The 14,442-nt window shown below is 38.5% G+C and overlaps 1 protein-coding gene across 1 annotated transcript; it reads right to left on the reverse strand.

Moving 5' to 3' along the window:
- Window positions 1-1,336: 1,336 nt before the first annotated feature.
- lonrf1 (LON peptidase N-terminal domain and ring finger 1) lies at window positions 1,337-14,004 on the reverse strand. The gene is made up of 12 exons (XM_005807766.2): window positions 13,279-14,004; window positions 10,847-10,962; window positions 9,933-10,055; window positions 7,539-7,730; window positions 7,195-7,414; window positions 6,455-6,560; window positions 6,260-6,374; window positions 6,056-6,177; window positions 5,787-5,945; window positions 5,492-5,654; window positions 4,173-4,325; window positions 1,337-2,204 (listed from the first exon to the last, which is right to left on the reverse strand). The coding sequence occupies exons 1-12, from the start codon at window positions 13,862-13,864 to the stop codon at window positions 2,046-2,048; spliced, it is 2,214 nt and encodes a 737-aa protein (XP_005807823.1). The 5' UTR covers window positions 13,865-14,004; the 3' UTR covers window positions 1,337-2,045.
- Between the last annotated feature and the right edge of the window lie 438 nt (window positions 14,005-14,442).

Below are 14,442 nucleotides of genomic sequence, written 5' to 3' on the forward strand. Positions count from 1 at the left end.
GTTGCCCCCATGTGGGGAAAAAATGTACAGATTTATCAAACCTGAATTTTTTTTAAAAGTTTCTTTTCAGATTTAAAAAAAAACAAAACATTTTATACATTTTTTTCACTTTCTTTGTACATATGGGCTTTATTAATAGATTTCACCTACTATCTAATGCCTTCAAATATAATAAACCCAAAAGTCATTTAAAAAAATAAAGACTGGAGTTTATGTTTGGAAAAAAGTGCATTTATTGTTGAAAAATGATAACTTAAAACATTTTAGCAAAAAGCAAGCTCTTTCAGAAAAAGACTTTGTACAAATGATTTACATAAAACACCATTAACTTAATATATGTATTTTTATTCTCACAATTTTTAATAGATAATGTGAAGACAGAAGCTTAAATTGACAAAAAAACTTTTTTAAATAAAAACAAACATTCATGCTGTGGCAACAAAAAAAAAAAAAAAAAAAAAAGGAATGGTAACCAAGCCAATGCATTATGGTACAGAAATCACAATGTAATGTGGTGCAAGGCAAATGCAGCTCTGCAGGTACCTTCTTCTCTTCCCCAAACACTCAGTAGCTTTAATGAAGAATAACATACAGTCCTTTGATGTATTCTTGATCTTCTTTCAACTTGTCAGAATATTGCCAGTACTCCCTAGTATTCATAGTATTCTCAAAGTAGGAATATATTCTAAATTATATTAATCCTTGGGAATTAACAGGAAAATGTGAACACTAATGTATGGACTCTCAACCACATAGATGAGGGGGGTTAATAATCACATGTCAAATTGAGTATGTCGCTCATGTTGCTATTGCAATTACAATATATAATTGATCACCTTTATAATCTGTCTCTTTGCAATGGCTTGTCATAAATGCTGCTTGAACCAGATATGGTCTGCTGTGCCTTTTATTCAATAAAGTCAATTGCGTAGCAGGAGTAATGTCCTATTTTCTTCCTTTTTGTAGAGCAAATATCCCACTGACGCTGCACAGGAACCAGATCCACAATGTTGTTTCGTTAAGATGACTGGACAGCACACACACACACACGAACACGCACGCACACGCACACACACACACACACACACACACACACAAAAAACAACCAAACAAAAAGCAAAACAAAACTGGGAGGATTCAATGAGACAAGAAAGACAAATAAAACATCAGATTTCAGGATCACAGAAACTGGAAGAAACTTAAAAGTAAAAACAAAAAAAAAGACAGGAAGAAATACAGATCATCTCAATTTTGTAAAAACGGGTTTGCTGCCGCTGTGAGGAGGCAGCAATGGAAGTTTGTGCGTGTCAAGCGTGTGAAAGAAGAGAGTGAAAACTTGAAAGGAATACTTTTATCAGTGCTGGGTACGCATACATCAACTTGTGGATGCACTTAGGTACGCACACATTTTTCCTCACATGTTGAAGCCTCCATGTGCCAACTTTAAAGTGAGGTATAACTGTGTAATAAACGTTTTTTTTTGCCCCCCTTTTTCAAACTTTCAGCATTTAGGATTCTGTTCCGCCTTCTTTCAAATTAAAATACATCTTATTGTCTCTCTTTTACTGGTCTAAAAAAGAGACCAGTAACTTTTACTGTTACATCAGTTGTAAAAAAAAAAGAAAAAAAAAAACAAAGACGACATTCAGACAATTGTTAGAAATACTACTCTCTGCTGTCTTCATCTGGATGAGTAGCTTCTTCTCCCCAAAATCTTTATGGAAGATCTTCTGAACAATAACTGCATCAGGAGAGAACAGATGCAACCATTTGCATTACCTTTCTTTTGTTTTTTACCTTATTTCATAGCAAAAAGTGCATCCCTGAGGTTGTTAGGCCCCGTGTCTGTTTTATTGATCCATGCCTTTGAGGCGTTCTCACTGAAACCTGTGTGTAATTTGAGTACAGAACAGTAAAGTGAAGCTGTAAAAAGAAACAACACTGAAGCCACTGATAGTAGAGACTGTAGTTTGTTGGGATGCTGACTGATGGTTTCTCAATGTTACTTTTAAAGTCCCGGAGGATGCTTGTTGAAGGGGAAGCTCTTAGTTGTTGGGAATGCTCTGCAGATATGTGAGGATGTTCTGGATCTTCACCAGGCGGTCTTTGAGGCTGGTCATGGACAGGACAGACAGCTGGTACCGAGGGTCAATGGGCAGAACGGCCAGCAGCCACCAGCAGCAAGCAGGACCATTTGGAGTTGCCTGGACAAAGAAAATGGACAAAAATATGGTCAGAATCATCCATCTATTATAACTGAAACACAATTTTATTGATTTAGAGATCGTTCGGTTGTACCTCTCAACTGTACCCAATTCAAAAAATGTAAAGATGCTGGAAAAACCTTTAGTCTGACTTATGCGTTGCAAATTTTTCCAGATCTGAACCGAAACAACATGCAGTCATAACATTTTATACGAAAATCCGGAGACAAATTAGTCTGTGGCTCAGGTTAGTCTACAGCTTTTCTTTTAAGCTCGATTGTCATGTCTGATGACCGGCTTGTTGGAAACTCAAAAATACTTTCTTTTTCTAATTAGTGAACACACCACCCTAAATGCTACCTTGTCACACTGACAACAACGGTCTTCAGTGTGGACACTGCTACTGAGTGGAGAACGCTCAGCTGTGTTCACCAGCACTGAGGTGTTTAAACAAAGTCAGAGGGGATAAAACAACACAGGTAGCAACTAAGTATCCATTTCCTACATGTCCAGACATTTCTGTGCTTTGTAATCAGGCTGCGAGTGAAAGAGAGAGATTTTCAGCAAATGACAGAAAGGCTAAATGGAGCACTGCATAGTTTCTCTTTTGAACTATAAACCTCAGGCTGCCATGAAATATGATGAATCTGTAGAGAATTATGATGTTTTAGCAATACCAGCTGCACTCATCGCTGCTCGACGATGCTACAGATCATTTAAAATATGAGCTCAATACTCAGTTTTGTTTTCCACTCAGAATAAAAAGGCTAGAAAAATGTCCTTTGATTGCTCATCTTTTCTTCTTATATTTTGGTTCATAAAACTAGAATTTATAATCAACTAAAATCTGTATCAGCAAGCCAACTCTTTCCATTGGTGCATCTCAATTTTTAAGATATTAGAATGCATTAAGTGTTACTACATCTCAGGGACAGCAGTGACTGATGGTTCATATTAAAGAGGCTGTACTCATCTGCTGCGATATGACAGAGGCGTAATGAAATCCAGTCATCCACAACACCATCTTCAACTGATCTCAACACAAATATACATGTTTGACTGAACTATAATTCAGAGGTAAATCAGGAGAAACTTGTTTTCATGGCACCCTGGCATGTTCTCTATTCGAGCAACTTTAGTCACATAACTTTTGAGTGATGACGTAATCGGCCCTGTGACTCTGGAATGAGTTAACACTGAACAGACTGTTCCCAGTAATCTGAAGCGGGAATGCGCTGCTGCATCAGAGTTAACAAATCGTTGCAACTGTGTGAGTCTGAATCAGTTGCCACATGTGGTCAACATGGACATGGAAAAGAAAACACCTTACTACACTTCAAGTTCTGGAAGGATTTCTGCAGTCTATCACTTTAAACTCAAATTACCCAATAAGCCCCCAAAACCCACTGTCCTGCTTTTTCAGCGGGTCCGTGTGTGTAGAGCTGGGAATTCTTTCCATAGCACCGTTGTGATGCAACGCAGCCTGAGAGATTAGCCATGAAGCAGCCATTAAGCTCTTTAGCCCACATTGTCAGAAGAATCTGCAGTGGTTGTCCAGAGAAAGGAGCTGTAATCCCTGCAGGCCAAGCTGGAGTCAGAGCACAAAGCACACAAAAACTGCATTCCTAAGACCTACGAGGCTGCTGAGTCTGTGTCACTGTGAGTGTTCCCAAAAGGCCATGCGTCATGAGATGATTCAATTCAGGACTAAAAACTCAGAGTGAGCTTTGGGACTACAAGTACTAAAGGCTTCACAAGCCCGGTGGCTTTCTTTCAGATACCAGTTGTTATGAAGTTCAAAATATTATTCTCCACTGATTCAGTTTTTGTCTGAGCTAATAAGCAAAGAACACACACAAAAAATAATGACCATACTAAAATTAGTATTGTATTGCTGTATTAGTAAAAATGAGTAATGACAGATATTTAGGAATATCACATTTTTTTTGCATGCAGGGATGACTGTACCTGGATGTCTGGTTCTCGTTCTGGCATTGGTCCAAAGTGCTGCAGAATCTGGTTGTGGAAGCGGATTTTGAGATTTTCGAACCAGACTTGGGCCTGTTCATAAACTGCATCATGAAGTTCTTGTAGCTTTTCTAGTTCCTCTCTGTCCTCCACCTGAGAGGTAGAAGAAAAATAAGCTAATCATCGACATAATTTGTTACTGGCTGAATGTAATGGATGCCATTTACACTGCCATTATTTTACTAGCTCAACATTCAGGCTTTTATAAACACACCTTAATAAAAAAACATTATAAACAATCCAGGTTTTTCTTATGAAATGGTAGAAGAGAGAAAGACTGAATCTTGTGACATTAAAAACAAATGAGTTGCTGCACAGTCTCAATTTGAATTCTTTAACAGTTGTCAGTCATGAAAAACAAATTTTCATACAGTCATACTTTAGAAGTCACTGTAATCTTTAAAGCAGGTGTGGGAACTTGTGGATAATACCTTATCCAATAGATGGCAGTTTAATCTTGTGGCACTTTGACTATATTTGTCAAACAGGCAATATTAATATTGCATTCTTAACATTTTGATGTCGCCAAACAAATATTCCAGTGTAATATTTCTGGGATCAACAAAAGCTTATTTTCATATCCCTCCATCATGAAAAAGGCTTACAATTGTGTTTCTGTATGAAAATCCTTTTTTTTCCAGCTGATTTTACAGTTCAGTTAAAAACGACGTTTATCTATTTCAGCTATCATGCCCCTTGTCCCACATTTTCTCTTTTTAAAAAGTATTTTACTTTGAGTTTCTGTACTTTTTACCCAATACTTTATTTGAACAAAATATGTGTGAATTATTAAAACAATACTATTTACATTGTTCAAAGTATGTTTCATAATGGCCAAATTCAGCTGGCAAATGCAAAAGGTTAATATTATATCTGAGTTCTTGTTTGGTTGCTTCTATTGCAATGAAAACATCCTCAGAGAGCACACAGTTTTGCTAGCAGGGACAGTAAATGTAAAAATCCAATCCTTTTAGACATAATCAGTGATTCACACATCAATTGTAGGGTTCCAACATATTGCTCATGTCAAACTACATTTTCCAGACTTCTCAGTCCATCTTTAGCCATTAAAGTAGTTCAAAAAAATAAATTCAGTTACTTCTACGAGCATGAAGCCAACAAAAACCAGGAAATTCCGTTTTAAAGGTCAAATATTCCAAAAACTCTTTTTCCAGATATGGAAAATCATTCTATGAAATTTCAGAAAACCCTGCATAACCAACCAGAGTCAAACAAGTTATGACCAGTGTGGCTCTTACCCTGGTGTCCTCCAGGTGCTCAATGTCCGCAGTATTGTAACCATCCTTCATTGCTCTGGACAAAACCCGGAAGCGTTTTCCTCCAATGGTATCGACCACGGAACGACCATCAGGGAGGAAGTGGACGCTCCTGACGATCAGCATGCAGCCATAGTCTGCAAACCTGAAAACGTGAATACAACACTTCATTTTAGCAAAGCTGCGACTACAGTTTTAGGGGCCTTTAACGAACACTACATGAAACTCTTAACCGATGTATAATCTCATGCTCAGACAGTAATGGCAGTGTGTTTACCCTTTCTGAGCATCACTAATGCACATCCCAAACTGCCGTGTGCCTGTGTCCATACAGCGGCGGATCATGAGGCGATAACGTGGCTCAAAGACATGGAGGGGACAAGGCACAGTGGGGTAAGCCATAGTACAGACAAAGATAGGCACATTCTTCGTCAAGCTGCAGAAACAAGACAGAAATAAACGGTTACAATGTTTTCACCCTTCTGAATCTTATGCTTATAACATTTAAACACGAACAGAAAATGAAGGAAAGCAGCAGATTCTTACTCGGACAACTCTCTGTTCTCCTCCAGGTGTGTTTTCGTCCTGTCCTCGTACTCCTGACTGAAAAGTTGTTTGATCATGATGTCCAAGACATTCGTCACTACGTACTTCCTGCGCGCTAGATACTGGAGACGGCAAGGTATGTTACTAAACAAAAATACAACTAAGAAGGCCTTTAATCTGACTTCTCAAGTATTCAAATCTTACCTCTCTGAGACTCTCTTTGCAGAGGGGACACTGGGGAGTGTGGTCCAAGCAGCGCTCCAAGCAGTTTTTACAGAAAGTGTGGCCGCATGGTGTTGTCACGGGTTCATAAAACAATCTGTATCGTACAGTGAGATGTCATTGTCAGCCAGATTTATTGGGATATGGAATTAGCTGTGTGCGTGTGTCGGCCTTTACCTCATGCAGAGGGAGCACTCCAGGTCATTGGCGTCCAGCAGATCTTTAGGAACACTTCTGCATGTTTTTGGTTTGGCTGATTTAAGCTTGAAGCCTTTTGATACACCTTGAGCAAATTGAAAATGTGCTATTTATTCATCTTTAATACCATATACTACCTTGCAAACATACTCAGCGGTTCTTTTTGTCATGTTATAATCACACATTCCTATGTTTAGTATTTTAAGTGATGGATCAACTCAAAATAATGAATAATTGTGAAGTAAAATACATATTATCAAAACATTTTTATTCAAAAAAATAAAACCCTTGACAGTGTGGTGAACAACTGTGCTTTCTTCTTTGAAAAAGCTCAAGCTCTGAATGTCCCGACATTACTCACCAAGTCTTGCCACAACTTTTAATTTTTAACCAACTCTGCTCTTTTATTAGGTCATTCTAACCCATGTACATGCTTTTATCTAAACCAGTTTATTGTAGCTCTGGGTTTATGTTCTACTAAAAGGTGAGCTTCTAGCCCAATATCAAGTTTTTTGCTGCTTCTAAAAAAACGTTTTCCCTGATTGCAAAGAATTCAGCACCATCCATTTTCCCCCCAGCTTCCCTGTCACTTCAAGAGAAAACGCCTAGTGCATGATAATGCCACTTCCATGTGTATTGCTAGTGTTCCTCCACCCATAGCATTTTACATTTACCTCACTAACTACGGTTTTGATCACACAAATGATTTGAAAACCAACCTTGTTTCTTGTATTTGCTACTCCCACTGTCCACCACACATGATTCGATGTCTGACACAGACAGCTTCCTCTTCAGCAGACTTCCCTTGTCCTGGTCGCCCAGCTGAGGAGCTGAGCTCACCCTCTTCAGCCCCTCTTCACTGCTGCTAGAGCTAGAGCCGTGCATTCGAAGCGACTGAGCTCGGCTCAGGCCGGGCCGCTCCAGGCTTTCGCATCGCTTCTGGTAGGTGACACAAAGTAAGATGTGAGATTGATTCTTTTAACTTCAAAGGAAAACCGATGCAGCATTGACACAATAACAGAACGTTTAAGTGACGCAGCATCATCATTCAACATGTGGGTACCTCCTGGCTGTCCACTTGGTGTGCAGAGGCGGCACGGACCTGGTGTTGCTGCTTCTGCCTCTGACTGGGGCTCTGAGTCTGAGCTTCTGTCACAAGATGTTTACTGCGCAGGTGGGGCAACGTGTTCTGTGTCGTTTCTCTCAGGCCCACCTTGACATTCTCATCAGCCGGGGAGAGGAGGTCACACAAGATCTGCAGAAAGATTCAACTCATCAACAGAATTCAAAGATAGTCAAAGACGGCAATTACCAAGAACATTGGCACACAAATATAATTACAAGTTGCCCCGGTAAAGAAATGAACAATCAGTGAAAGAGTCCTGATCTAACAAAACTTTTCTCTGAAGGCAATGTTTCCAGGGTCTGGCTTATGAGACAAGCACAGATGGTGGCTCTTGGGCTGCCTTTGCTGATAGTGAGAAGAAATTGTAACATAAATACTTTGGTGTAACATAAAGAAAATATGAAGAAATGCACTGTAGAGCTGATGAGCATAAGTAGTCAAAAAGATGAGCTGTTTAACTTCTGTGGTTTGTTTAATTGATGATTTCTAAAAATAAAAAAAAAAACACAGCTGCAGAGAGCAACAACTCAAGAACATCACAAATGAATTTGATAGGACGACAATAAACCTGAATAATCTGTCTGTCGCTGCTTATGCTCTAGTTCCCGGTTCGAAAACCAGTGAGATTTCCTGACTGTTTTTTCTGGTTGTGAGGTTATCTACAATTAACATTTATGCCAGCAATGTTTTCTTCCATATTTTGTATTTGTGCTATAGTGAGGTAGATTTTACCTTTGTAACACACCTGTAAAAAAAAAAAAAATCAAATCTCTCTGCATCTAAAAATAGACAAGTTTACAACAGTCTCATTAACCCTTGCGTGAGTGAAAACTAACTATTCTCAGGTGATTACATAACTCTTGCATGAGAAACTGAACTTGGGAATAGTCGGATTTCGGTCAACATCTCCCACAAGTCCAATGTCCTCCACTGCAGATACTAATTTCTAGTTTTAATTTCATTTAAAATGGTTTTCCTTTGCCCCACTTCTCAAACAAGTTTCTGAACTTTTGCCAGGTAGTTTCAGTTCATAGTGTGGACTGAAAAATATACACACGGACTCTGATTCCTCAGCCCAACTTAGCCAGGGAATAATTGTGTTTTTCTGCAAACACGAGTCAAATGTGTTCCACTTGTATAACTTCAATGCCGTCTGTATCCCTGTCATTAAGTGCTACTAATGTCATTATAGACAGAGTCACAAGACCAGATCCACTAACAACTTATGAAATTCCATGACTGACCACAGAGGCTAAAGCCAATTTTAAATATTTACAACTCAAGTCAAAGTTTTTGACATCCCAACTCATCTAAGAAATGTGAAGCTGAATCCAAACTTTTTTTTCCCCTTCGATTTTAAAGATGAGTTGTACTAGCTATTGACTAGAAAGGTCAATGGCAACTGAACTGATATACAGATCCATAGGCAACTTTCGAATAGACATGTGATCAAGTTCCTTTTCTTAGTCTTCATTTATTTTCTCTCTAAAATGAATAAAGAAACTGCACCTATCAGATATAACTATAAACATTTTTAAAAAAATCTATAGAAAATGAATTCATACATTTTTTAAAAAGTTAATCAGCAGTGTCATTTCATGGAAACACATATCTGAACATCTCTATTCATGACCTAAATAGAATGTAGTTTAGGTTTTTTAATCCTGGATTATATTTTCAAATTTATGACATCATCCAAATGAACTGAAATAGTCATTTATATGTTGTAGTTTTGAAGAGCAATAAGCTATTTTCATTAGCAATCCAGATGATATATTATTACACTTTTATAATTTCTTTTACAAGCTCCTCGCATAATAAGGATGCTTTTCTAACACTGTTCTACATATGTTCAAAAGCATTTACAGCAACAAAAACAAGCAAGAAACGCTCTAACAGTATTAGCCATAGTGGTCTAGTGACCCGCCTCAGTAATCATGACATGCTCGGAAACTTCAGCAAAACGCTGCTGGTTGTGTTTTACGAAAGGTGTCCTTTCATTCTAAGCACTTTGAAATACCAACATGCCCTTTTTATATTCAGTTTAAATGTTTTTTATGTAATTATTCCTAAACATAAAATCTCAAAATTGATCCACAAAGTCACCCTTGCATAACAACCACAATGCTCGAATCTTTCTAGACGTCGCAACAAAAGATTCGTGTAACCCTAACTCTGTAAAGTAATGAAGTAAAAATTAAACGAAGGCCAAGGCTGCCTGGCACAGGAGAGGCGGACTCCTTTAACTTACCAGTAAAACATTACGACCCCAACCTGATTTAAAATCCCCAGCCTGAAAACTGGAACAAAGCAATCAGCAAAATCTCTTACCTTTTCCACTTTTCTTTTAGCACCTGGGAAGTCCTCGTCGATTGTCAAGCAGTGGAGGAAGACTTGGAGAGACTCGTCTACCTGACCCATTTCATGCAGCACCATAGCTTTCCTGAACTGAGCCTACAAGAAGTCGCCACAGAAAAATTACTTTCCACCCAGTAAATTGTTAAAACTTATTATAAACACACACACAAAATCCATACATATCACATGGCAGATAAATGCTGTATCCTATAAATGAAACCAACCTGTGGTCTCCTGCCAGTGGCGTAATAGTTAGTTTTGACCTTAATCTTAATCTTTAATTTGGAAAGACCTTTATTGGCCATGAACCTCTTTTATAACATATTTACAGTGAAACAAGTAGCACAAGTGTTTAAAGATTACACTCTGCAAAAAAAAACAAGAAAATCATTTTAAAGTAAATCAGAAAATTCAGACCACGCTTTATTACATTTACCCACCTAGTTATGAACCTTCAACAACATTTCACCCATTTTATATTGTAGAAACAAACAAAAGGAAGACTTCATCTTTTAAACTTATTTGCAAAATGCAGCTTATTAGCTTTGAATTCAAAGCTAATAGGAGTCATGAGGACTCATGTGGAACTGGCAGACTGTGGCTTTACAGGTAGCAGGCCTAAATACTGATTTACTTAATTTAGCTTGAAATGTTTTTTTTTAGGACAAATAAAAGCACCTCAGTCTGTGTCTGGTACTGAGTTCAGGCTGTAATCACACAAAATAAGAGAAAAAAGCAACACAAATGGCAGCTGTCCTTTTATGGTCATTTATTCCTCACAAGTTGAGGAATAAATGACCACTTTACATTTTGGTTTTAAACAGTAACGTATGAGTAATTAGTTTGTTATTGATATTTTTTGTTTCAGTCTTCAGTGAACGACATACTTCAGCAGAATAGCTGGACCTGGAACAGAACTCTGCGTCCTCCAAAGCCAGTCGGTACTGTTTGAGAGCCATGTACGCTTCTGCTCGAGAGAGACGAGCCAAGGTCACGCTAGGATCTGCAACACAAAAAAATTTTGCCTATGTCAAATACATAGTTATTTTATCCATTTGAGAGAAGCATACCATTACCAGGAATTGGCTGGTTACCGAAATCAAGATACACTGGTCAGTCAGTCGGAGATTGGAACTGGTCTATTTTCCCTTGATCAGCACTGATGAGTGATTGGTGGGTCATACATTGAAAAATCTTTTTTTTCCTCTCACAAGCACTTTGTACTGTGAGAATATTTACCAGCCAATGCTAAGTAATGATGGATTTCCCCATAAATTCATAATAACAACAGAAAATTCTGTATAAAGTTTGCATTTCATATGGTAAACTGAGAGTATGGTTTTAAGGATTTGACTAGTCGTACATTCGATAACCAAAAACCCCAAATCTGACACCAGCTAATGAATTATCTGCAAACCCAAAGAAAGAAAAACAGATTGCATAACCCCTGACAGACCAGCAATAGATCAGTGGATGTGAGTTTCTATAGCAGAGCAGGGCGGAGCCTCTCTACATGTAGAATCATATTGTAAGACACTTTCATTAAGCTATCAAAGTATTCAAATCAAACTACTGTGGAGACTGAAATTAGTTACTTGACTTTACAAACCTGAGACTCAAAGTCTTTTTGCCCATGTTACCCAGATGCTGATGAGAGAAGGTCTACTAGTTAGTCATCATAAGGTCAAGAAGTCAACAGTATCTGGAAGATTCCATTCTGCTCTTTAGGTTTTCTTCTGCAGTACTATAGGTTATACAACTCAAAGTACAACACAGATTCAGACCTAAAGACTCTGCACCTTCACAGTTTGTTTCCTGTTAACAATAAGCAGAGAGATTTAAAATCTCACTCACAAGGGCGATGTTGTGAGGCCTTATGCTTGTGTGTCTATTTGCCAAGTCCCTCTTTTTAATAAATAACATGCAAGTGAGCAGGAGTCTCCATGCTTATCAACAGATATCATCTTTCACTGTGGGTAGTTTCATGAATTCTTACAGGAATACAAGGTGTCACATTTTCTCTGAATTTACAGTTGGCCATTAACAAAACCATAAAGATACTGTTATACAATGTATGTCTTTCAATAAAACTGAACTCAAAGTCATCTCATCACTCTGCAGGCGTTATTTTACTTATCTTATAATTGAGAACCAATGTAAAACACACACACACACACACACACCTTAAATGCCTAATATAATAATGAACAGTGTAATATGCACTATGTTGCAGTGACAACTTATAACAAATAAGCAAATAGTTAGTAATAATGTTTTTCTGATTAGGGTTCACAGCAAAAAAGAACCTTGACAACAATGATAAAGTCTGTCAAGCTAACGGAGGAAAAAAACTGATTTATAATTTTAATACCGACAGAATTTTCTGAAGAAGTTTCTTCTAGAATATATCTGCTCTTTTAGCAATGACAACTTAGTTGTTGTCTCTTAATCATGTTTTCACTTCTTCACCTACTGAAACACTTTTGTGAGACATCAGGGACATTGACAACTTGAAAACATAGCACTTAAATGATTACTTAACATTTACTGCAACTTAATTTTATATAACTACTATGAATAATCTGATCATATATTGAAATATGTATTGTACTTTAAATACCCAAATTGATATTTTCAAGTAAGATGCCAACCATTTCATTCTGAAGATCCATTAAGTCATTGTACAGTTCATTTTAACAGCAATAACCTTTATTGTTCAAAGCAGACTTCAATTTTTCTGTTTTTATTTAGGTTTTATTTTTCCTTCACTCATCAGATGTTTGTAAAAGAAATGTGACTAGTGACCTACGTAGTTTCCTTTATTTTGCTCGAACAGCACAATGTTGTACAAAAGGTTATTTTCTGCCTCCGTATGAATCTCCATATTTGTACCGGGTATCCGGGTCCAGAATTGTTACATTCATCCCTTTCATAAACCATTCATGAATACGCAGCTCGTAACGGTCAGGACAATTACAAAATACAAATGCCCTTCCCCCTTTTCAGAAGTTACAAAACCGAACCCATTGAAGTGTCACGACCTGCCTTACTCAACCTACTCCTGACGCGCATGCTCAGTGTGAAACAATTTCGTAAGCAATGCCATGCAGACTTGAGGCAGCAGCAAAACATACGGAGTCAGCTCAAAGTATTTTCAAAACGTTGGTCAGTAGACCTCACACAGTTTACCCCCCTGCGACTACCTTAACAACATTATGGTGCTAAATGCACTTGTGTATAAAAGTTGTTTTTAACGTTGAGACGCATCATATTTATGCCCAGACACACCTTTTTTTCTGATTTCTGATAAAAGACTCACCTGAGCGGAGAATATCGCTCGCTAGCGACACAACTTCGTTGTAGCGTTTTCTATTGCAGGACACTTCCACTTCTTGCAACGTTTTTAACTTTTTCAGCTCGTCGGGGAACCATTTTTCTAGAAGTCCGCACAGAGCTACGTTGGCTCTCTCCTCGCCCCCGACAGGCTCGTCGCACAGCCTACACTTGGATACGAGGCACCGCTGTAAGCACCTTTTACAATATGAATGTCCACAAGCTACGGTCACAGGTTCGCCTAAAAAGCCATGACAGTTGGGGCAGCTGAACACCGCCAAGTCCCCGGATTCCTCCGCTGCGTCCGGGCTCCGGCCCGCTGAGGACTGCGGCCCGGGGGATTTCTTCTTGAAGTTGCGGAGGATACAGTCCACAAAAGTGCTTAGCTGCTCAGGACGCACCGATCCGTAGCGCCATGCCGCTGAAAACCAGTCGATGGCCTCCTTGAGGCAGTCCTCAGAAGCCAAAGCGTTGCCTTTCTGTAGTATAAGTTCATGGTGGCCCTCCTCCTCCTCCTCAGCGCCGATGAAGAAAGCGCTTTTCTCATCCGCCACCTGCGCTTTTAGTGCCATGACAGCATTGAAATGTTTTGTGAAATGCTATGTGAACGTAGGTTTTCTTCTGTCACCGTGTTTATACATTTCGATAGCTGCCGCGATCCGTGGCAAAATGTAATGAACGGGCTTTCCTCGTTGATGCCCAGTTTGTTACATAAAAAAAAGGGCAGTCACGTGAACAGCAGTCTCGCTCCGTGATTGGTCAGGACGGGCTGTGTTACAAAACCTGCGCAGGAAAGTTTCATAACCGCGGAAAAGACGTAATTAAGTTGATAAAGTGAGTGTGCCAGGTATTATATCCCTTTTCGAACCTCAACATTTCTTAAATATACTTCGATTGTTATGTAAACATGAAATATCACTTTTTTTCAACGCACCATTGTTGAAATACTGACGTTTTTTCTTGAAAACCCATCCATAAGTCGTTTTGTAATATGATTTTGTAACACCCTCCTAATTTATTTATTTATTCTGAAATATATGTAAATTTCCCGTTGCGTAAAGTACCTCATCCTCCATCCTTTCTTTTGACAAATCGCCCACAAAATCCTTCAAATTAACCTGCAGAAGCTCTCAAGAACGTCCACATCCCT

The sequence above is a fragment of the Xiphophorus maculatus genome, chromosome 5 (assembly GCF_002775205.1).
Source record: "Xiphophorus maculatus strain JP 163 A chromosome 5, X_maculatus-5.0-male, whole genome shotgun sequence".
Taxonomy (NCBI): Eukaryota; Metazoa; Chordata; class Actinopteri; order Cyprinodontiformes; family Poeciliidae; genus Xiphophorus; species Xiphophorus maculatus.

Coding starts and splice junctions, on each gene's coding strand:
- lonrf1 (XM_005807766.2), bottom strand. CDS start 13,864: ATGGCACTAAAAGCGCAGGTGGCGGATGAGAAAAGCGCTTTCTTCATC. Junction 6,561..7,194: donor TAGCAAATACAAGAAACAAG/GTTGGTTTTCAA, acceptor AATTTGCTCAAG/GTGTATCAAAAGGCTTCAAG. Junction 2,205..4,172: donor AACGAGAACCAGACATCCAG/GTACAGTCATCC, acceptor TTCTTTGTCCAG/GCAACTCCAAATGGTCCTGC.